This window comes from Colletotrichum costaricense, assembly GCF_030867565.1.
Source record: "Colletotrichum costaricense strain IMI 309622 chromosome Unknown Scaffold_16.1, whole genome shotgun sequence".
NCBI classification, from domain to species: Eukaryota; Fungi; Ascomycota; class Sordariomycetes; order Glomerellales; family Glomerellaceae; genus Colletotrichum; species Colletotrichum costaricense.
Genome location: NW_026848245.1, coordinates 647,719 through 669,044, shown reverse-complemented (window position 1 = coordinate 669,044; position 21,326 = coordinate 647,719). Strand labels below are relative to the sequence as shown.

The window sequence follows — 21,326 nt, the reverse complement described above, 5'->3', positions numbered from 1 at the left end:
AGCTCTTCAGCACTCGAAACGGGTTGCAAGATCGACGGCTATCGCGAGTCGAGTTTGAGGTTTCGGGTATTTGTCAAACCTTTTGCTTGGCCCTTTGGCACGCGCACTCTTTGCATCTCTGATGCTGGAGGGTGCGAGGGATTCGATGCATTGCGTCGTTTCTATCCGTTTCCAAGGAGAGGCCACCCCATCTGTCGCGGTTTGCATCAATGATAGATCGATCGTCTCCTGATAAGGTAAGGTCGCTCCTTAACAGCTCTCTAGCAAGTTGACAACTTTCACTCGGACTCAACTATTCCCATGTCGAAAACGGTAACAAAAAGACTTTGCGCCAATGCCAAGGCAGCAACTGTCATACTGGGCTGAGTAGATTTACGCTTAATACTAGCGTACCATAAGGACCACAACCAACCAAGAAGGTAAAGTGCACTCGGATCTCGAAAGAACAGGAGATTCTCACGGTTTGTCTCAGCTCGCAATTTCCCTCAACTGGTGAATGCACATAGTTAAGATGGTCGACTCGATTTGGAGCCCCATCTACCCACCACCGTGTCCAGGTGCACCTCGATACCCGCAGACCAGTCACACCACTCACAACGTAGACCCGCGCCCCTCGGACACGCTTACCGTGGTAGGGTACATTTCTATATGCAAACCGTTACGGAAAAGACCGATGCGTGTGGAAAAGACCGAGTAGCACCGACCGACAGATGACTGATCTGCTTACCAGGGCTGGCACAGACACGTAGGCCATAAGGGATCTTCATTGCCATTGGATCAACAATTCTTTACAACATTCCGTGACGGAACAATATTCAGCAGTAAATCTGTCGATGTGATTCCTACGATAAGATTCGAAGAGCGCCTTACCTGAGTTGCATGGGTCAGACCAGAACTCTAGGACGGACTTTTTTTCGGGTGGGTCGAGGCCTCCGAGCCCAAGCCTCCCCCTGTGTTGCTTAAGCCCCATGGATGTTTATGTTACATGAGGGACCCTTGACAGACTTGCATGTCTTATGCGGGGGGCGCCGTTGATAGTCTCAGGATATTGAAGCTATTGCCAATTGGAGGTTATCTCCGCGGAACTCGGGGGATGTTCCCCATATTGCTCTGTACCGATTGCCATTACTATATTCGTACTTGTGGTATTATCCGTATCCCTCTTCAGTATATCTACTGGTGCCGAGAGGCCCAAGCTTCCAATACTTGTACAAGGTCCCTATTCGCATAATCCATATTCGCTGCTATCATTTACCTAGTAGTAACATGCATCGACGAATGAATCATCTGGTGAAATCAAAGCAAAGGGACCTACTTCAGTTGATTGAGGCTGTTCTCGGGGCTTGGTCTGATGAACACCGCCTGGTGTCTCATGCAACCTACAGCTGTCAGTGAGACTCGTCGCGGCGCGGACGTCCACCCTCCAGTGAGAGCTGGTGTCACCATGTCATCCCATGTTATCGGGCACGTCTGCTTCAGAGCTTGTTTCTGGCCCGTAGACGAATCTTGCAGATCGACACTGACACGGCCGAGCTTAGACTTGGCCGGGGAAGCACCCCCTTGAGCTCGTGTCTCAAAATACAAAGCTCTACCTGAATTAAAGCCGTGGAAAAGACCTCTTTCCATGGCGCAGTCTATCAGATCGGATGACATTTCGTACCTCATCGAGTCAAATTTCAGCATTGCATGTTGTACGCGTGGCCACAACCGATCCGGCGATACATTGTGGCATTTTTGGTGATCTCGTGTGTGCAAACCTACCTTCACCCCGAGCTACAAAAGTTCATGGCCTGCCTAATGTGACGGCCAATCAATGACTTCAAGCCAGAACATTCCTAAGCGCGTCACGCATCGGCTATTGGCAGTATGCCAACCAAATGACTGGCTATCCAGCATCTGCTTTAGCGCATCGTTAAGTTCCTAGTGCTAGAAACGTTTCGGTCAGTGACATCAAACGCGCATCGTAGCTCATCGGGAACTGGGCAGAATATGCCTTGGAAATCCTCATGACGCGTAGCCAAGTTTAGTCAAGTTGAGACGCTGCCGGCGTTGGTAACTAGCGTGGCACAGGACGGGTCTTGGGGACCCAGTGTGGGTAAGCATGTTAATGATCCTAGATAGATTGTCCAAGCATGGTAAGTTTTGGGGCCAAGAGCTGGAGACATTGATGCCAGTGGAACGCGAGCGCGAAGCCCCTGATTCACTCCAAGGGCAGTCACCAATTTGTGCATTCAACAGGTGCAAGTCTTCGGCATTTAGTTCACAATGTGGAATGATGGGAAGATTCACTAGTAGAACTTACGTTAAGAGGTGACTCCCAAAGACAAAAATAGAGTTGACAGCCAAGGGGATCGTTGTCCGACGACTTTAGCTATCTCTCTAGCCAGGCTTAATGGTAGGAAACGTCAATCTACAAGCTCTAATCGTTAGTTTGTAGACAGACTTGAAATAACAACGATACTACGTTGCAAGCGTTCGTGTTCTAGGCAGCAGCCAATTTGAGTTTCACATGTTCCAGGCCTAAGTTCCCTGTAGATTTAAAGGCCCGGCGCTAGAAGCCACGGAGCTTCGGAGGCTTGAGGGAAGACTAACCTACAATTGGCGGCGGCCTTACGCCGTTATTCCGAATTGTAGCACAGACGACCGGCACTCGATGCCGAGTCCAACTTGCCGTTGGAAAATGTGACCTGGGCAGGGATGTTGGTTGTCGAGAGAGATCTGAGACTGGGCCACTTGAATCTCCAGACTCCACGGACCACGGGGCGAGAGCCAAGAGTGTATGTCCATCTCAGGGGAGACGGGGAAGAAACTAGGAGTTGGGGGGCATCATCGGCTAGTCAAACTCTTTTGAGAAACCCCGAGAAACGTGACGAGACTGATACTCGGCCTCGTAGGGCTGAAAGAAGCGTTTTACTCAATCTATCGGCGTCGCCGTGTGGTCCACGCCGGCTAGGCAGCTGTTTTTCTCTTCTCGGTGGGCTTGATTTGGACAATTTGGAGTCTTTAAAACTGCCTCACCATCACCAGCCCCATAATTCATGAGGTAAAAACTTACGTTTTGTCTGTGTGATTGGCTCTGTCGTAAAAGACTAAACCTAGCGCCCAAACGCATGTCGATTCTGACGAAGGGGCTGACGTCGCAGGGACCAGCCAGGGGCATACGGCGGCCGAGGGTCGCGATCGTCCGTATTCGACACGTTGGCTTTATATAGTGGGCGCCGCCCGAACGCGCCAATCTTGGCAAGTGTATCCCCTGTCTTAGTTCCTGCGCCCGCACAACCCGATTTCCGAGAGAGCCTCACTCCCAACGGTGTACGGAGTACTGAATTCAGCATTCGACGGCCTATCAGTGGCTACCTTGCCCTCTTACCAGTGAATCCTATGCGCCTAGATACGCTCGCATATACTATTACGCACACTACGCAACCGAAGCCGACCATGTCATTGGATACCTCGATCCCGGGTACGGGAGTCTTCTCGGTGGTACCCGCACCCAAGAAACCCAAGCGGACTAGGGCGAGCGCATCAAAGGTCAGGACCGGATGTCTAACATGGTTTGTGACAACACTGATGCCACTGTAGTTTATTAAAGACTGGTTCAACTGACGCCACCTACCCCATTGACAGCAAGTAAGGCTTCTCCGCCTCGCCCTACAACTATCGACTGTGCTGCTTCATCCTCCACGTAGACAACTCTAGATCTCCAGCAGCTAACAAATATTCCGTTCTCAGAGCCCGACATGTAAAGTGCGATGAAGCGAAGCCGTTCTGTAAGCGGTGTAGCAAGGACAAACACAAATGCGATGGATATCCGACCTCGCTCCCAAGCAAACGGCCGAGCCCGGCATCATCATGCTCGACCCGCTCGATTCCACCATCTCGGCGGCGATCTATCAACTCAGTAATGCAGCTATCGCCTCCTGTAGATTGGGACGTCTCCGGTACAACCCTCGAGAGGTTGATGTTCCACCACGTCAACCGATGTACTGTCCCGGATTTCGGAACCGCCACACCTCTCGCCAAGTTATGGAGCAACTACATCCTGCCACTGGGCTACTACTCAGACTCGGTAAAGCATGCCATCATTGCGCTCGGCGTGGCTCACAGGGGATTTCTTGAGAACCCATACTTTGACGAACAACCTTCCGAATCCGCCTTAGCGTTCAACGATCTAGCCGTGAGGCACTACCGAAAGGCCGTCTCAGAGACGATACAGATCATGGCTGATCCATCACCTGTCAACATTCGAATCACGCTCATTTGCTGTCTAGTATTTGTTTGTTACGAGATTGTGCGAGGTCAATACGACAAGGCTATCCAGCACCTGAGGGCTGGGTCCAAAGTCCTCGAGTCACTCCACCAAGCAGCCATACTTAATCAACGCGACCCCTCATCCCTGTCGGCCTACGACAGACAGCTGGCAGACACGGTAAAGAAACACTTTGACCAGTTGTGTGACATCACAACCATGTTCACATGCGTCGGCATGGACACCTCCATGCTCATTGAAGACGAGGTCGTCCCCGATCTATCTTACTTCACACAGCCAGAACCCGAAGACGAGCGCAACACGCCTTTCGAAAACGTATCCGAAGCCCGGCATCGGCTGCACTTTGTCGAGTTGACGTTCTCAGACGCCTTTGAAGACAGCTGGTTTTGCGAATCCGATAATTGCTGGCACTCAGGCCCCTCGGCTTGCAATACGCCGGAGCCTCCGCAAGAGGTGCAGGACCAGCAAAAGGCAGCGTGGGAGGAGGCAACAAGGCTTTTCGACATTTGGTGTTGCCGGTTCGATTTGTTGCAAGAGAACCTACCGGATGTACTGGAGCCGGCGGACCTGAACGAGCTCAAAGCCCTTCGCTTCTCTCGTAAAAGCTGGGAGATTTTTAATGACCAAGAAGGGCCGTGTGCCATGAAGAATGGCAATATGGCCGAATTGCACGGGCTCGTTGATATGGCTGAGGAGGTTGTGGCGAGCAGGGAAGGACTTCCCAGGCCCATGTTTGCTCTCGCGGCAGACATTGTTCCCTCGCTTTCATACATCTGCGCCTTTTGCGACAATGTTGACCTCGAACGGAGGATCGTCGATGTTCTCCGTGGCATGAAGCGGAGAGAGGGAATGTGGGACAGCCGGGAATTGGCCAATCTGTATGATCTCGTCATCCAGGCCAAGACTGGCAACCAGTGGAAGGAGGAATACAACTGGGAGACACTACCCAGTCTTGCGAGAATGATGGCAAACATGTCTTTGTCTGGTTCGGGGGATCGAGCAGGACCGCCGAGTCCCTTGACTTTGCTTTGAGATTACGGCATTGACGGAAGCGTGGAGTTTTGGGTTGATGCAAGGAAAGGAGTTTTGATTCGTTCAAGATGGAAACTTTCACGTCATGATTGCAGTGAGGATGGATGACTCGATGTGGTCGTCAACTCTATGGTCCGACAGCACTGCTCGGATGTATTCAATCACAATACTATTTCTACGAAATTAGACAGTCGTCCGGGACAGAGTTTTAGAGTCTGGGGAAGAATCGTACCTGGTACCGTGTACGAAAGAAACGGAATGCTAGACATTGAAATGTAGCTACTGAGTATGCAGAGGGACTAAATATGTACAAGAAGGGTATGGACTTTTGAGAAAGTGTCCATGATTTCCATCCAGCCACGTCGCATTTGCCCGCGCAGCGGCGGAGAGTGGCGGTCGTTCAAATCGTGCTCTGTGATTCGTCAAACATCATTCATAGCCTCCAACACGATTCGCCGCCACCACTTTCAAGGTGTTTAGCGGTAACTGATAGAGGCCTCTCTCATTCTCGTAGATCATGACGTGCAGCTCAGAGTTCCGTACTGGTTGGACACGGGCGTAGTATCTGATGCGACGACATCGTTAGCAGGTTGCCGAGACCTAAGGGGGAGAAGAGGGGCTGTTTACCAAGTTCGATTTGACTCTCGGAGCCGTTGCAAGAGCAGCTCAGCCAAACACGGGTGGTGCCGAAAATCGGCCCGTAGACCGGGTCCTCGATGCGGTAGACATAGCAGTCGCTGCAGGAATCACCCAAGTGGCCTTTGCCGCTGTACTACATCAGGAGAGTCAGCAACGTAAAGCACATATAATTGTGTGTATAACTCGCATACCTGGATCTTGGTGCCCGTGTAGGTGAAGCATTGGTTGAGGTCAAGCGAAGTCGACTTAACCGTGCCCTTGCCGTCACCGGCGTTGCAGTTCGCCGTCAGAACCTGGGTTGCGGGGTCGACGTGTTCGTCCGTGCAACTCTTGCTAAAGTCCCCTGCAGCGACTAGGGACGCTAGCATGGCAACGGCGATGGAGAAGGTCTTCATGGTGTGGGTATTGGATCTGAGATGAATGGACTGATCTTGTGAGACGATTATATCAAGGCTGGATGATGCTGCAGTAGAACTTATTGTCCAAGACCTGAACTTTCGAAGAGGCACATCGATTCTTTAATAGCCCGATGCGATGATCGGAGAATAAGGTGTTTTACCGGGTGCTTTTTACTTCCGCATCATAGTTCCGGCCGACGGAGTTTGCAGCGTCGTATGCTTCGCTGCTTTCGGTTTGCCGTTGCAACCGCGGAATGCGTTCATTTGACCATAAGAACGTGACATCCAATACACCCAGTACCCAACGGGCAGGTGCGGAGCATCACTTTCCATGTTTGTGAATCTTAAAATCCAATCAGGGAGGTGAACGGCCCGGGACTGCAACGGCGGCTATCTGGACCAGCTTCACCAGAACTTTTGTTTTCCAACGAAGCGGACCCGATCAGACCCCCGATGAGGAGGGAGCCGGCCGACGGGCGGTGACAAGACATGTGTGTTTGCCGTGTGATTATAACTCAGCTTCTAAGCAGGATGTTTGCCTCCCTTCTGGAGTGAACCAACGGTGAGGCACGCCCACCATGTAAGGTTACAATTAAGGCTTTGTCACAGCGGGACATTATGCAAGGGTTCCAAGATACCTGCATGCAGTGGATCTCTGACATCCGGTCTAGACGCAGATCCTGACATGAAATCTCCTCATTTCGATCGTCCCGCGCGGTACTTGACGCTAGCCTTGATTCACTCACGTGTTGAGTGGACGGGCAGATCTTCCCGATCACGGGGCGTGTGAGTCTCAATCAAAGTCACAAGCGGAAAGGCTTTATGGGTATCTACATGGAGTGAGGGTTGGGCATGGGGCTGCTGATTTGAGAATCTGAGTACCATTACTTGGCCGTGGTCAGGTTGGAAAAATCGAGGTCTCATTCTTTTGGGGTGAGCTAACAGCACTCACATGCTGTAACAGATGTTTCTTGTTTGGAAACAAATGTTTACTCATAAACGGCGAGAAACGACAATAACGGAAGGTGAGTGCCAAGAGGGGACAGTGAGAATAAGTACTTGATCGTGATACCGGCCGGCAAAAAGGTTCGGCAGGCCTGGTTGCCTCCCTTGCATCGTGCCCCCGCCCCCACCTCCCGAGAAACCGGGTGATCCTTCATGGTTGCCACCAAATAAACCCGGATGGTGGTTATCATATCATGGGTCTAGGCCATGTTCACGGGAACTAGCCCGTCCAACGTCCCTGGCTCTCGACCAAACAACTGAAACGGTTGGCTGTGAAATATCTTACATGTGATTAGACTCTCGCGGAACATTATTGATTCGTGGCGGCGAAGATATTAGAAATTTCATAGAACACCAATGAACAGACAACACGAGCAAGCACTGCATGATCATGCAAGAGATATGGAATGACTAGAAGCAAAAGGCCCGATGGACTCTACGGTGAGAATACCGCATCGGTAAGACTACGCGCTAGGTCACCCCTCTAGAACGCCAACGACTCGACAAATCTGGTCTTTGATGGTCGAGACTTTCTGGCCACTAATCGCCTGAAGACAGTGTTCAATAATGCAGGTGATGGATTACTTACCAAGCTATGCCCAAAGTATTAAATGATGGCCCGATACTTAGCCCATGTTGGTCCGGAAACCAGCCATGTAGGTACATGTAGTTTGGTTTGTTCAGTACATGCGGCTTGCTGAAAATGGCCACATGCATGGCATATGCACTTTGGTGCATACCCCTTTTTCTCAAGAACACAAATTTCCTTTGGATCTCTCCTCATTGGTTGTCAAAGAGGCCGGTTAGACAACGGACAGAGAGTCTTCCACATCGCACGAGATTTACACTCGGAATCAAGATAGACCGCGCAGTTCATGCAGCAAGGAGATAACTTTGAGAGCTCTGTCAATGGCGGCAAGCGATCTTAACAAAATGAACAAGTTGTTGAACTAGGCAGGGGGAAAGTATCGCTGAACAAGGTTTTGGTACTTAGTTGAGACTACAAGGAAAGATGTTGACAAGTCCAGCCGGTCGTATTTGCACCTATACGCGTCTACTTTCTCTACCTCAGGCAATCTGACGACTGGAGTCGCCGCGTCTTCAAAAAACCGGCCAAGGATTACTCTGACACCTGATTTGAACGCATAATGATAGAACCCGAACTTTGTGCGACCCCCGGGAGTCTAGCGGACTCGGTGCTATATAACGGAAAGGAGTAAGCGACCGAACATCGTAGTTGGCGTATCGAAAGAGAAGTCTTGAGGTATTTTTTGAAGAGGAATGGTTTAAATCATCGCCACTCACCCAGTTTTCTCTCAAGGGCGTTCACCGCAGGTTCTCCTGCACTGTGAAATGGCATGTCCGTCATAAATGCCAAGATCATCCATGCATTGCTGCACGCACTAATGAGATCTGTTAGCTCAACCCATTACGCGTTGTCAACTCACACCTACAGCCGAAAGCTGACGCTTCTCAGCTTCCACAGAGCTTGCCGCAGTGGTCACAGCCATGATGGCGGTCAGGAGCGTGACGATGGAGAAACGCATTTTGAGACTTGAAGGAGGTTTTGTGAGTTGAAGACGGTGATACAGTCAGACTTGAAGATGTTCAAATTGTTGATCTAGTGCGATTGATGAGATCGAGTTATAATCTGGCTTCCTGGATGCTAACATGTAGTCTTTATAGCTCTCTGGCATTAACAACATTGGACAGAGAATAACATTCTCGGCAATACATTCTTACTTCCCACATTAGCAGAGATAATTGCTAGAGTCGCTAGTCATCTTGGCGGAGAGACGGCTAGCTGACAATTACCCTATGAGACCTGCAGTTCTGGATGTAAGGGTAAGAGTAAAATCCTATAGGATCTGCCAAGCTATGGAGAGTAAGCGTGGCAACGTTCTCACTTTCCTATATGGGACTCAATCGGCAGAATGATAAGACAGCCGAGATTCAACTCAGGTTGCCTTCCTTTCAAGAACTAGGCGCTTCGCACTTATTGTGCAAGCCCAGCATCCGTAAATCTGAAAACGAATTAGTACGTGATAATTGACTGTATAGCTGTGGCACAGCTCCGTGATCCGAGACAGGCTGCAAAATATACCTGTCGTTGATCCTTTCGCCTCTTCATACCTGCCCGTGTAGTCTTAGCCCTCATCTGAGTTCTGACGAATTGATTGGAAACATTTCTATACCTGATGGTTGCACAACAAGAAATTCTTGGTGCTCTGTTACGAAGTATGGCAGGTCTAGGCGTGACCTTCAGCCATACTCATCTGGGCATGTCATTCATTGGCCAGCTCGGACTTGTTCAGTCTAAGGTAGGATCCTAGAACCCAATTCAATCCAAGAAATTGCAAGTACTGTGTCTTGTAAACACTAAGACTCAACCTATAACGAGCATTGCTTTGAAGGCAGCCTGGACAGAGCTTGGAACTACCCAGGTATCCCATATCTACACCATGACTCTCACAAGATGGGTGAATACTTGTCTAGTAGCTCAGTATCACATTGCACATAAAAACCATTCGGATCAGGACATGCGATCAAACAACCCGTCAATTCCAAGGTAATAAGGACTAAGGGCCCCTTCAGACCAAGCAAAGCACGGGCAGCGACTGACTCATTCAGCCATGCTCGACGAGTTGATCTATCAAGGCTTCCTAGCATGAAGTTATGAGCTCTGATACGCGAGTCACATATGGCCTAAGTACTGAGACTTCGAGTCGAGCATTTCTCTTGCATGTTCACAAGACTCTTGAACCGGCCGATGAACCTGTGCTTTATTGTAAACAAGATGGGTGTGCAATTTTAGTGCTCAAGGCTCATCATGTGTTCGGTCTTTTGAGTGTTCACGAAGCGTTGTTGCGTAATTCTTCGGGGAACTTCGCAGGGAATTGCTCCGTTCTGTTCGTGTCATTGCCGTGTGGCTGCTCGGCGGGCAAGCTCCCATTCTTAAGGATAGGTAGTGTAGCTGCCACGTGGGAAGTGAGAATTGGGCAAAAGTCTATTCTATCACTGTGTCGCGACATCTCGTAAACGACACAAAAAGGCCCGCGCTTCCCATGGATCGAGTCATTCCCGAATCTGGACCGAGCCGGGCAACCAAGGTGCCTGTGCCCTTGCGGAGTCGAACATGCCGCTCCACGTCCCGTGGCAACCTGCCGTCTCTTTATGCTCTGGAACGACGGCTACAAACCTTGTCCGAGTCCACGACAGCGTAGCTCGCGTGGGCAGTAATTTGGGCTCGCAATTCTCTAGCTAGCAGACAGTCTGACTCAGTGCAGCGAACTTGACGATGAAAATCGTCCGTTTTGAGTTTGGCTTCGCACCGACAACTGCATCGCACAAATGTCTCATCCGCATGCGCCGCCTCCCCGGCAGGCCTGGGTTGCTCCGATCCACATAGCCTCTCGTTTCGCTCGATCTAGACTGCAACCGGCTGTAGCGACAATAAGTGACCTCATAAATAGGGTGGAGCCCCCATCCTTTCAACACGCGCAATGATCTCGTAATCATGGCTAGGCGTTGGGTCTGGGCTTTTTCCCATCACGTTTATGATCACGCCAGGTGGACAGGACGACTTGCCTCAACCCTCAGATGACACGCAGCCATGAGCTGGACCAGACTGCGCATCGCGGTTTGGCTAGCATGCCTCGCCGTGGATGTGATAGCAGCATCCACCTCTATACAACTGACCACAATATCAAATGCAACTTCGCCCGGGGTAACATCACCTGCCCCCCTTGACCCGGCAGCAGCCGCGATGGAGCAGATGGCAGCCTCGTTATCCCCATGTGCAGTAAGACCCCACTGATCTGCTCTTTTAAGTGAACGTTAACTCAAGGTAACGTAGTTGAATTGCACAACGAGAGAGGTTGCAAAGTCGCCTTGCAACGCTACCGACTTTACGTGTATTTGCACAAATCGTTTGCTCAACGGAAACATTGGCGCATGTTTGGCACAGCATTGCACTGTGACTGAGTCTCTACGTATGACATCACTTGTTTGGAAGCGGTTTTCTTTCGAAGCCCATCTATCATTTGGTTCAAGTCTACAAGACGTTGCGCATAGATCATGCTGACAGGCGTCTAACTATCAGAGGCACAGAGATACTCGAAAACGTCTTGCAGAGTGCCCGTTCGTCGCAACACGGATCAAGGCCCCATCACATGGACTCTCTTCTCTATTGCGCTGGTGGCTCTAGCTGCTCGACTGATCTCCAAAATTCCTTCTCTGAATCCTGCATTCTCGTTCGGCTGGGACGACTGGCTGATCCTTGCATCTACTCTTGCGCTGATTCCAGCAGACATTGGATCGCAAATTTGTGTGTTCACGAGCTGACATCCTTATTCAACAATCATGACTGACCATATCCGTAGTGATCGGTATAGGTCTGGGGCAGGACATATGGATGGTCTCTCCAGACAACATCACCCAGATTCTCTTGGTAAGGACGGGCCCCAATGGGTACCCCATGCTCCCAATTAGTGGGGAACTGATAGCATACTGACATAATGTCAAGCTTTTCTTCGTCGAGGAGCTTCTCTACTCATTCGTTGTGGCTGTCACCAAGTTGTCGATCCTCATATTCTACCTACGTCTCTTCGCCGAGACCTGGTTCCGGGTGGTTTGCTATGTTATGTTAGGGGTCACGACGGTCTATGGTATCGGGCAGATACTAGCTATCGTCCTCGTATGCTCCCCGGTGAGCTATAATTGGACGCAATGGGATGGTGAGCATCAAGGAAAGGTATGCGTCTAATGTGGCTTCACCCTGGCCTACTGCCATTCCTTTCGGATCACACTGGCTGATTTTGGGATTCCAACTAGTGCGGGAACGTTAATCTCATGGCATTTATCAATGGTGGAGTGAACATTGCCATCGACTTCATTTTGTTCATTCTGCCAGTCACTCAATTGTAAGAAGATGTCAGAGGTTGCTTAGTACTCGATTACTGATCAAAGGATGTAGTATCACTGTCTCGTGGACTCTCAAGAAGAAGATCGGCGTGAGCCTCATATTTTTAGTTGGTTTATCGTAAGTACCGCTATACATATCTCATTATGTCTTCTAGCGGCTACTGATTGCCCTATAGGGTGACGGCCTCGAGTGGGATCCGGCTGGCTACATTGGCGAAGTTCGGCGGAACGCAGAATCCGACGTGTGAGTGAGATCTTACAGACTTGTGGAGACCAGAACTGACTTCAGAATTTGCATACAGACGATTACAAAGAACTATCAATTTGGTCGTTGGTTGAGATGCACATGAGTGTCATTTGTGCGTGCATGCCGGGGATGACTTCTTTCATTCGACGAGTGTCACCGCGAATGTATCGCATGAAGCAGTATACGCCTCAGCAGCCAGACAGGAATCAGCCACGAACAGGGCGTTCCGTTGCTCGCCGCATTCAGGACACTTTGGCACGCATCACTACAATCAGGATAACGGGCAATCGCTCGGGTTGGGAGAGCTCACAAGCAACCGTAAAGAGCAGCGGCACAGAGAGTTCAACAACTAGCGACTCAAGATCAAACGCGTACAAAGACTACCTGACTTACGCACCTTATGCGGACGGTCAGGAAGGGGGAACTGAGTTGAACACGTTGAGAAGTAGGGAGGTTACGTAAACTTGTTGCAATGGTCCAGGAAGCGCAGTAGAAAAGTATCTCTATTTCCAAACTCTGTCTCTAACTTAAAACTCAGATGATCATCTAGAAAAGTCGGAACTTGGAAGATCATTGATGCTCCCAAGGCCCGCCGGTGAGGTTGCGATCCCGTCGTAAGTCCAGTTGAATTTCATCCTTTGCATGATAATCTCAGGCGAAACTTTAGCTGCCGCTACTCTTGAGTTCAGCTGAACCTGGGATGCGCGGCTACACCTGGCTTGGTTCCATTGCTTCAGCTTACCGGGCAAATCCTCTTTTGTGAAGTCTGGGTGAACTAGAATTCTGAATGCTTCAGCATCTTCCAAAGCTTGGTTGGCTCCTTGTCCTTGATACGGCACCATAGGGTGGGCTGCATCGCCAATCAAAACAGTCGAATCTTTCGTAAAGGTACTTAAAGGGTCTGCATCACGGAGTTGATATAGTTTGACGTCAGGCAAGGTTCTGGTAATGGTAATCAGCTTAGCGTTCCTTCATCTCGAAAAAAATGTTGTAGGGTAGCCCACTTCATGAGTTGTAGAAGCCATGATGGAAAGTCCTTAAAACTCTCAAGCATTTCGTGTACATCGCCATCCTTAGTCCAAGACTCTTCGGTCTGCTGCCGAAGCATACTGTCTGGGACAGCGCAAGCAAAGTTCATGACCTCCATATCGCGACAGGGGTATACAACAACGTTTCGGTTCGACCCGTCCGCCGCAATAAAGGAAGATAGAAAAACGCCGTTTTCATATCTGAGCACATCCGGAATTTCTCCGAGAACATCCGATATTCTGGAACGGCTAATGGTGAACCTATACAAAGAAAGGTTCGCGGGAGTTGACTCGGCGTAACACGGACCAGCAACAGCTTGACGGACTTTCGAATGAATGCCGTCCGCACCTGGATACTCTTAAGGTTCAGTCATCTTAGTTTAGCACAGCGACTAGACGTACCAATTATGAGATCCGCTTTGATTTCCGACCCATCTTCAAAGATTAAAGCTCGATCTTGAGGGTCAATTCGCACAACGCGAGAATTGTAGATAATCTTGGCAGGACGGCCAGATAGACCCAGATCAGGGCTTGTTGCAGCTCGTAGGAGAGCATCTTTGAGATCCTGGCGATGGACCATCCACCACTCAGAACCGAAGCCTTTGACGCAGTCAATCCTTGATTCTTTAATCAAGTTGCCGTTTCGGTCATAACTCCTGAAGCCATTAGATACAACAGCTTTCAGGGACTCTTTAGTAATTCCAAGTCTGGCGGCCATCTTCGAGCCATTTGGACCTAGCCCAATGGCAGCACCACTTTCTCCCGCTTCTGGATCATTACGCTCGTATATGGTGACATCATGAGCTTCTCGCAAGACACGTGCCGCTGCGAGTCCGGCTATGCCACCGCCGATGATGGCAACTTGAAGGGCTGTGGAACTTGTCATCTTATGTCCAGGCAGTAAAGCTTTTCTCCCAGCAGTCGAAAAGTCGAAGTCAACTCTTCTCAAAGTAAAGAAATCAGGGTAGAATTTGGGTGATACTGGTTTGAAATCTGACTCGGTTGTGTCATGCCCTCATGTTGGCTGGTGTGAAAAGTCGTTCGGCTTTGTAGTTGGTCACGGCTTCTCTCAATCGAAACTGACACAGCTAACACGTATTTCTGGAAGAATTATGACTCGGCTACCGCTTCTAACTCCCGGCAATGAGATAGACTTTTGTGCTATGCCCGTCGCTCTCGGGCGACAGGTGGGTCTCGAGAACACCCGGCTTTCGGAAACCGGAGTCCGGAAAACCCAATAGTATCTGTAGATCTCAACTTCCGTGCGACCAAAAATCTGTGACTACGTTGGCGGGAGTTTGGCATTGCTCAAGTCTCGAGACTTGCTCTGTCGGATGTCGGCCGTTTTGCGAAAACGGAAAGCCGGCTTTCTGGATCGATGAAGCAGCTTGAGAAGAGATGTGTGTGCTAAGACCCCACAAGCCCAATCCAATGAGGAGCTACTGATCGCTAATTATGTCTGCAATCTGTTACGCACAGTGGGTTATGGGAGTTTGAGGGGCATAGGGGCTTTTTTCTTCTCGAGATGAAGTCATGTCGTCAATGAATGGTGATGAAAAGGGGCAGTCTTGTCCGGGGCGATATACAAAAGGGAGTGTTGCAAGTAGAACTTGGACTTTTACTCTCGTCAACTTTGAATACATCGATCAAACCAGTACTGCCGTATACTTCTAGACATGTTCTCGACTGTTTGGGCCTGGGTCCTTCTATGCGGCGTTGCTGCTGCCCTCGCGTATCGCCGATCAGTTTCGAAGCTGTCTGGAATTCCCTTGGTTGGATTCGAAGTCAAAGACCCTAAACAACGAAAAAGCCAATATACCTTCAATGCTCCCGGTATTGTGCAGACAGGATACGAAAAGGTATGCAGCTTCGAACCTTGTGGTGGATGTTCCGGACTGAATAATTCCGTTAGTTCAAAGACAGAATCTTTGGCGTGGATACAGCAGATGGTACGAGCAATTTCATATTCTCACAACACTCCTTGATTACATGTGCTGACACACTAGGATAGGTGTCAAACTCATCTTTCCGCATCAATATGTGGACGAAATCTCGAAAGAGCCAGGACTTAGCTTCCAAAACTCCCTCGATGAAGTAAGACCGGGAGAGAAATGGAGCCAGGCTTGTCATACTGAGAAAGCTTAGGATTTGTTGATCGATTACACGTACATGGGCGGACTGAAGCAGTTCGCATTGTCCACTTTCAAGCGAGAAATCACACCTCATCTTCGTCAGTTTCCCCTTCAAGATGTTTTCGATGTGGAACTAACTTCCGCTTTTTCTAGCCATGTTCATTCCTGACTTCATTTCACTTGTTGACGGTTATATCCCCAACGCACTCACTGAATCCAAAGGCGAGTTGCGTATACATTCTCTCCAACTAGCCTGATCTACTTACAACAACACTTGACTAACGTACCTTCATTACCGATAGAATGGACTTCGGTCAACATCTATCCGAAAATGCTTCGTATGCTCGGCATACTAACAGCAAGAGTCATGATTGACAGTGATGCCCCTCACAATGAGACTTGGGTCACTCTGACCACCGAGTATCTGCATGCTGGGGTAAGGCACGCGCATGCTTTGAAGTTCTGGCCCCCAATGCTAAGGCCGGTCGTTCATCGATTTGTGCCAGGATACGCTGAGGTTCAGAGGCAACTCAACCTCGGAAGGTCTATAGTTATCGACGCTATCCGCAAAATTGATGAGCGAGAGAAGAACGGCGTACCAGAGCGTCAGCCGACGAGTGTGCTTTACCATATGTCTCGCAAGGCACCAGGTGCTTCTTCCGCGGTCATTGACATGCATCTCAAGGAGCAGCTGAATCTTGCTGTGGGAGGAATACACACCACCTCCGCCGTGCTCACCCAGACGCTTTTCGAGCTTTCGGCACATCCAGAGTATATCCCCGAATTGAGGAAAGAGGTGATTGATACTTTGGTCAAATTCAATGGGGAATTCTCGAAAGCTGCTTTGTGGGACATGCACAAGTTGGACAGTTTCATTCGCGAGACTCATCGCCTGAACTCGCCGAACCTCAGTATGTTGATCATTGATTGTTAGCCGTGAGTGGATCTAACGATATCTTAGCAACTTTACAGAGACGCGCTACCCAGGATGTCACCCTCTCAGACGGTACCTTCATCCCGAGTGGTACAAAGCTCGAGTTTCCGACGTTCGCCATCCACCGTGATAGTGAGTTCTTCGTTGACGCTACTGAGTTCGACGGATTCAGATTCTTGAAATTGCGTCAAGAAGATGACAAAGATGGCGGAAAGCATCACTATGTCAGCGCTCGCAGAGATATGTTGGGCTGGGGTTTTGGCAAGACGGCATGTCCTGGGCGATTCTTAGCCGATATCGAGATAAAGCTGATTGTCGCATTCATCCTGATGAACTACGATATCAAGAACCCGGATGGCCAAGGCAGACACGCGCATGTTCATTTTGAGAATCAGGTTTGCAATTCAATTGCTCAAGACTACATCGGCAATGACTGACATACGAGCAGGTTTTCCCTGACCCCGTCAACCCAGTGCTCATGAAGAAGATTCTGCGTGAGGACATTGACGAAAACGGTCATGTGAGACAGTAGAACAAGGAAGTTCACGTGAATTCGCCGGATCAGAGACAGATGATCAACCTTCCTTGATATGGGTATTCTAGTTACTTTCTATTTTGAAAATTGGAAAGTCAGCAATCGGCAGACACCTTTATCCTTATTGTGTGTATGCCTCTGCATTGAGTAATATCTCCTAGTAATAAAAGTAGCATATGGACCCTTTCCAGTGATCTTTGTGTTGCCCTGGTCCCCAATAGAGCTGTACTTGGCAATCATTGTCTACAATGTCACAGCTTGTGGTCAAAATCTGGGTGCGACATGACCCGGAAATGTGTAATGGTGTTCATCCCACCGGCATCGGTGGCCGAACCCCACGCGCCCGAGATCCCCATCAACATGGGTCGCTCGGATCAAATCCATCCCGATCGATGACAGCTTCAATTACTAGCTAGAGGTCTCCGTCCGAAGTCCGTCCGGGTGTTGAAGTGTTGGCTCCAACCACCAGTACTGACTTCCGGCCAGGCTGCCCTACTCCCTCATCCTTTCGCCATCCTTCCGCCTTGTTCACACCCCTTTCGGACACAATATTCCGAACTGGAACAACTGCGAACCTCCATGGCCAGCACTGTTATGATGAACTTGATTTGCTGCGTAGTAAAGTATGGCCTTTCAAATCGGGACGATTAACGATGCTGCGCCGAGGAATCGTGCCGTAAGTAGTCCCACCTTTCTGCTAGTGAAGAAGTACCGCATACTAATCCAGGCCTAGTGTGACTTTTGCTTCGAAAAGAAGGTAAGCACTTGCTGCGCCTCTATCGAAGTATTATGATTTGAATCTTCATGTTATACTGACCTCGTTTAAAAGATCAAGTGCGACAGAGAGGATCCTTGTGCCAATTGTCGAGCGGCCTCCGTGGATTGTTTACGCAGACGGCCTAAGAGAAGAATTAGACATGCAGCTTATGTGAGGTGCGTTTCCCAATCTTCTACCAGGCCACAAGAGTCTGAATTCGACGACACTAATTGACACATGGAAATGATGTAGAAATAATTCGTTGGCTATCACATCAACTCGGAGGAACCCTCCGTCGCCAAGAATAACGCCTCGCAGCCCACAAGCTGCTCCCCAACAATTACATGGCAACTCTTCAGTTGTTGAACAACGTTCAGAGCCAAAATTTCACGATGATGGAAACGTGCCAGGGGAAACACCTGCTTCTCAGAATAGCAAGCAAAAGTCAACTTGTTCCTCCACCACTGAAACGGGACCAGCTGCTGCACAAGCTCACAGTCATATTGGATCGGAGCTGGAGTCCCGCCTAGGGCTAGATGCAGGAAAACGAGAAGTTCTCAGAGCAGCTCTGGCGTTTTCAAAGCAGGCGTCCCAGCAGCTAAGCGTCATCGCGTACGAAGAGGATTCTTCGGAAACCTTTGATATATTCAGCGAAACATCTTATCCAACAGCCGAAAGTCTTTATCTGATCCTTTCAAGTCAGAAACCTCCTTTTCTTGTGTCTTGTCGAATAGTGCTGATAGAATTCAAGGTCCTCGAAAAAGTGTCGGCCAGTCTTTTACAATGGACATCGGGTCTGTCATTTCTGAAGAAACGCTTGAGCGTCAAGCCCTTGAACTGATTGAAAAGTCTGTAAATGGTGCGACGCGTGTTCATTACATAGTGACTGTGAACTTCTTTGTCTGGATGTATCTAGGAGCCTCCAACTATCATACGACAGGATCTATGATAGCCCAGCATATTCTGAAGAGGCGCCAACAGTATGAGAAGAACTTACAAGCAGCTTTATGCCGTATAGGCGTTCTGGACCAGCCAAGCTTGCCACTGCTTCAAGCACTGCTTTCCGGTGTGAGTATTGCGCGACTCGTTCTGTTGAATTATTCATGCTGAGACTTTCAGGCCATGTTTATGCTCCTCTCGGGGAAATTGGAGATGTGTTGGCAGTTGAGTGCGTCAGCATCGAGAGTATGCATGGCCTTGGGTGGACCTCGCCGGATCAGCTCTCAGACCATGGCTGCCCATGAGCTGCGAGAAACTAGGTATACTTTATCGATCTGCTACATGTTTGATAGAGCGCTGGCTCTGAGCATGAACCGCTGCCTATCTCTGCCCGAATTCGACATGAACCCTGCGGAGCTGGTGTCACCAGACGCAAAGAAGCCATATACTTCACTCATTCAAGTCTTTCTGCAATTGGCCGAGGTTCAATCCGAAATTGTTCACCACATGGAGATCAAGAACAGGAAAGCACGAGAAGATGTTGAAACAATCCAAACATTGCAAGGAAAGATGTGGAAAATAAAAGAAACGATCAGAGAGGTGGGGGTAATCGAGCACATGAAATAGGCAGAGAGCTTTTACTGATTGAGGATAGTGTCAAAAGCAGCCCTTGCATACCGAGGAAAAGTATCTTCAGGCCGAGTGGATGGGCGTAGATTTTGTCTATCATTCCGTCATGACATCGGTTGTCAAGCTCCACCCGTACCTAATGGATGATGCTGGTTTACACCAGCAATTGCTTGGTTACGCTCGCACATCTCTTAGTTCCCTATCTGAGATGTTGAGCATAGCTAAAACTCTGGTGGATTTTCACCTGTTTCGGGTTTCAGTTTCGTGGTAAGTCCATCTTCTAAGTTCAAGTTTCCATCGAAAACACGTAATCGTTGACAGCTGACTGCTTAGGCTTATTTTGTTATATCCCGTTTACCCCTTTTTCGTCATTTTCACCCACACAGTCAACACCTCGAGTCTTCAAGATTACAGCTTGATGACTCAGGTTACAACAAGCCTCCAGGAGTTTGCTGGCCATAATCCAGCTTTGATGGGAGTCCAAAAGCTTTTCGAGGAATTCGTGAAACTCTGCAAGCCTATCTTTGAGGTGAACAGGTCGATCGATGCCACTTCCCCAACAGTCCCAGTAACAGCAAATTTGCCGCCGCAAAAGACTACGCTGCACACACACCATGATAGGGGTTCTCAAGGTCTCTCGGGCCCTTCTGAGATAGGGCCCTTCACATCATTGGTACAGGATGCACTATCTATCCCGGTAGCAGGGGAACATGTAGCCAGCGGGATCACATTCCCTGACTTGAGCACTCTGGAGGAGAACGAGTTGCTAGCAGAGCTATACAGCACACATCCATCAATAGGCTGGATAGATGGCAATTGGTCAATATCGTAAACTTTTAAAGATTGAGTTGTAAAGGTTGAGGTCAATCAAGAAACATTCCTCCAGAGACATTCAAACTAGCACCATTGATCCAGCTTGCTCTCTCCTCCGCCAAAAACGCAACTGCAAAAGCGACATCTTCAGGCAACCCAATCCATCCATCCACAGGGGTCCTGGCATCGAATATCTGCGTCAGAAAGGCGCCGCCAGTTCTCTGCAATTCTCCAAGGAACTGTGGCGATTTGATGATACCAGGAGACACTGCGTTCACCGTACATCCGTAGGTAGGTGGTAACTCTTTTGCCAGACAACGGGTAAGAGTCGCAATCGCACCCTTGCTGGTGGCATATGCCAATTGTTGAACCTCAGGGTCTGTCGATACAGCAGAAGTGATGTTGATAATCCTACCGCCGCCACCCTCCGACTTGGGTGGGAGGTGCGGTAACGCTGCCTGACACACCAAGAATGGCCCGCGGACGTTGGTTGACATTGACGCATCCCACAAGTCGACGGTTGTGTCTTCTACTTTAGCAAGTGTTGCTTTAGCTGCGTTGTTGACGATGATGTCGATCTTCCCAAATTGGTCGACGGCGGCTTGCACAAGATGAGAGGGGCCGCTCGTGGTCGAAATGTCTGCTTCCACGGCAATCCAAGGGCTCGTCAGGCTTTCCCCAAGATCGCGCGCGGCGCGTTCGAACTCGGGCCAACCGTAGTTGATGACCATCGAAGCCCCTCGGGCTGAGAGTTCTCTAATAATGGCAGCTCCAATGCCGGACGAAGAGCCCGTCACTAGGGCTACCTTGCCCGCGAGCGCATTGGGGACGGCGTCTTTAGGGGGGTTGATTCGTTTGCGACTTGCAATAGCTTCCATGATCGAATCGTCCAGTCTGATGATTAATTATTTGAATATAGCAGGTTTGTTTTCTTCCAGAGCAGGTATCTATTCAAAAGCTTGAGGAGATATATTAGACACTATAGGCGCTTTCAACCTTCGCCTAAATTACTGGTCGTCAGATCTTGAGTGGGCCGGGGCATTC

The 21,326-nt window shown here is 49.5% G+C and overlaps 8 protein-coding genes across 8 annotated transcripts; 4 read left to right on the top strand and 4 right to left on the bottom strand.

The window, feature by feature from the left end:
* Nucleotides 1-3,381: 3,381 nt before the first annotated feature.
* CCOS01_13018 (C6 zinc finger domain-containing protein) lies at nucleotides 3,382-5,302 on the top strand (the record flags this gene model as incomplete). The annotated part of the gene is made up of 3 exons (XM_060461165.1): nucleotides 3,382-3,578; nucleotides 3,733-3,770; nucleotides 3,927-5,302. 3 exons carry the CDS (start codon nucleotides 3,382-3,384, stop codon nucleotides 5,300-5,302), a joined length of 1,611 nt encoding a protein of 536 aa, XP_060308367.1.
* A 515-nt stretch (nucleotides 5,303-5,817) lies between these two features.
* Nucleotides 5,818-6,336, bottom strand: CCOS01_13017 (CVNH domain-containing protein; the record flags this gene model as incomplete). The annotated part of the gene is made up of 3 exons (XM_060461164.1): nucleotides 5,818-5,867; nucleotides 5,930-6,074; nucleotides 6,133-6,336. The coding sequence occupies 3 exons, from the start codon at nucleotides 6,334-6,336 to the stop codon at nucleotides 5,818-5,820; spliced, it is 399 nt and encodes a 132-aa protein (XP_060308366.1).
* A 2,324-nt stretch (nucleotides 6,337-8,660) lies between these two features.
* Nucleotides 8,661-8,891, bottom strand: CCOS01_13016 (uncharacterized protein; the record flags this gene model as incomplete). Its single annotated transcript, XM_060461163.1, has 2 exons — nucleotides 8,661-8,747; nucleotides 8,799-8,891. The coding sequence occupies 2 exons, from the start codon at nucleotides 8,889-8,891 to the stop codon at nucleotides 8,661-8,663; spliced, it is 180 nt and encodes a 59-aa protein (XP_060308365.1).
* Nucleotides 8,892-10,957: 2,066 nt separating this feature from the next.
* On the top strand, nucleotides 10,958-12,867 carry CCOS01_13015 (CFEM domain-containing protein; the record flags this gene model as incomplete). The annotated part of the gene is made up of 8 exons (XM_060461162.1): nucleotides 10,958-11,146; nucleotides 11,455-11,671; nucleotides 11,727-11,794; nucleotides 11,870-12,097; nucleotides 12,178-12,266; nucleotides 12,320-12,356; nucleotides 12,444-12,511; nucleotides 12,735-12,867. 8 exons carry the CDS (start codon nucleotides 10,958-10,960, stop codon nucleotides 12,865-12,867), a joined length of 1,029 nt encoding a protein of 342 aa, XP_060308364.1.
* A 189-nt stretch (nucleotides 12,868-13,056) lies between these two features.
* On the bottom strand, nucleotides 13,057-14,428 carry CCOS01_13014 (uncharacterized protein; the record flags this gene model as incomplete). Its single annotated transcript, XM_060461161.1, has 3 exons — nucleotides 13,057-13,456; nucleotides 13,519-13,891; nucleotides 13,945-14,428. 3 exons carry the CDS (start codon nucleotides 14,426-14,428, stop codon nucleotides 13,057-13,059), a joined length of 1,257 nt encoding a protein of 418 aa, XP_060308363.1.
* A 790-nt stretch (nucleotides 14,429-15,218) lies between these two features.
* CCOS01_13013 (uncharacterized protein) lies at nucleotides 15,219-17,140 on the top strand (the record flags this gene model as incomplete). The annotated part of the gene is made up of 8 exons (XM_060461160.1): nucleotides 15,219-15,401; nucleotides 15,455-15,491; nucleotides 15,554-15,636; nucleotides 15,688-15,772; nucleotides 15,828-15,905; nucleotides 15,977-16,585; nucleotides 16,636-17,003; nucleotides 17,057-17,140. The coding sequence occupies 8 exons, from the start codon at nucleotides 15,219-15,221 to the stop codon at nucleotides 17,138-17,140; spliced, it is 1,527 nt and encodes a 508-aa protein (XP_060308362.1).
* A 1,543-nt stretch (nucleotides 17,141-18,683) lies between these two features.
* Nucleotides 18,684-20,301, top strand: CCOS01_13012 (uncharacterized protein; the record flags this gene model as incomplete). Its single annotated transcript, XM_060461159.1, has 4 exons — nucleotides 18,684-18,968; nucleotides 19,020-19,439; nucleotides 19,495-19,736; nucleotides 19,803-20,301. 4 exons carry the CDS (start codon nucleotides 18,684-18,686, stop codon nucleotides 20,299-20,301), a joined length of 1,446 nt encoding a protein of 481 aa, XP_060308361.1.
* Nucleotides 20,302-20,332: 31 nt separating this feature from the next.
* Nucleotides 20,333-21,160, bottom strand: CCOS01_13011 (3-oxoacyl-(acyl-carrier protein) reductase; the record flags this gene model as incomplete). The annotated part of the gene is made up of 1 exon (XM_060461158.1): nucleotides 20,333-21,160. The coding sequence occupies one exon, from the start codon at nucleotides 21,158-21,160 to the stop codon at nucleotides 20,333-20,335; it is 828 nt and encodes a 275-aa protein (XP_060308360.1).
* Nucleotides 21,161-21,326: the final 166 nt, after the last annotated feature.